Genomic DNA, 1267 nt, shown 5'->3' on the forward strand with positions numbered 1-1267 from the left:
TATTCTGCAGATGTTTTCAAAATATTTCATTTTTATCTTCTTAATATCCGTACAATCTCTAATGATGTTACTGCTCTTATTCCTGATAAATCTTGTTTTTTCTTTTTTCCAGATCAGTCTCACAACAGTTTTATCAATGCTATTTATCCTTTCTAAGAGTCAGCTCCTGATTCTTTTGAACTTCTCTCTTGCTTTAGTGTTTTCTGTTTCATTCATTTTTGCCTTATTATTTCCTTTCTTCTGTTTAGATACTTTCTTTTGACTTTTTACATTTAGAGTGCCAAAAATGTCAAAAGTAGCAATGAGAAATCACACAGCAATAACAACATTCATCTTATTGGGACTTACAGAGGACCCACAGCTGCAAGTTCTTCTTTTTATCTTCTTATTTCTCACCTATGTGCTGAGCATTATTGGAAATCTGACCATTATCATTCTGACATTCATGGATTCTCATCTTAAAACACCCATGTATTTTTTTCTTCGAAACTTCTCCTTCTTAGAAATCTCATTCACAACAGTGTGTATTCCCAGATTCCTGTACAGTATATCAACTGGAGACAAAACCATTACTTATAATGCTTGTGCCAGTCAAATATTTTTTATTGGGCTTTTTGGGACCACAGAATTTTTTCTCCTGGCAGCCATGTCCTATGACCGCTATGTGGCCATCTGCAAACCCCTGCATTACATGGCCATCATGAACACCAGAGTCTGTACCATCCTCGTCCTCTGCTCCTGGATCTCTGGGCTGATGATCATCATCACACCCCTTGGTATGGGCCTCCGGCTGGAATTCTGTGACTCCAATGCCATTGATCATTTTGGCTGTGATGCATCTCCTATTTTTAAGATTTCATGCTCAGATACTTGGTTTATAGAACAGATGGTTATAATCTGTGCAGTACTGACATTCATTATTACACTGATAGGTGTCATTCTTTCCTACACATATATCATCAGGACAATTCTAAGATTCCCTTCTGCTTCTCAAAGAAGGAAAGCTTTCTCTACCTGTTCTTCTCACATGATTGTTGTTTCCATCACATATGGCAGCTGTATTTTCATCTATCTCAAGCCTTCAGCCAAAGAAGAAGTGGATATCAATAAAGGGGTATCAGTCCTCACTACGTCTGTCGCCCCTTTGTTGAACCCTTTCATTTATACTTTGAGGAACAAGCAAGTGAAACAAGCTTTCAGTGGCACAATCAAAAAAATTGCACTTATCTTACACAATAAGAGCACGTGGAATTTGAAAAATCAATGA

At 37.3% G+C, this 1267-nt stretch overlaps 1 protein-coding gene across 1 annotated transcript; it reads left to right on the forward strand.

Annotated features, from left to right (window-relative positions):
- The first annotated feature begins 301 nt into the window (after window positions 1-301).
- LOC103656570 (olfactory receptor 6C2-like) lies at window positions 302-1267 on the forward strand. Its single transcript, XM_008683986.2, has one exon. It carries the CDS (start codon window positions 302-304, stop codon window positions 1265-1267), a length of 966 nt encoding a protein of 321 aa, XP_008682208.2.

This window comes from Ursus maritimus, unplaced genomic scaffold (genome assembly GCF_017311325.1).
Source record: "Ursus maritimus isolate PB19 unplaced genomic scaffold, ASM1731132v1 scaffold_53, whole genome shotgun sequence".
NCBI classification, from domain to species: domain Eukaryota; kingdom Metazoa; phylum Chordata; class Mammalia; order Carnivora; family Ursidae; genus Ursus; species Ursus maritimus.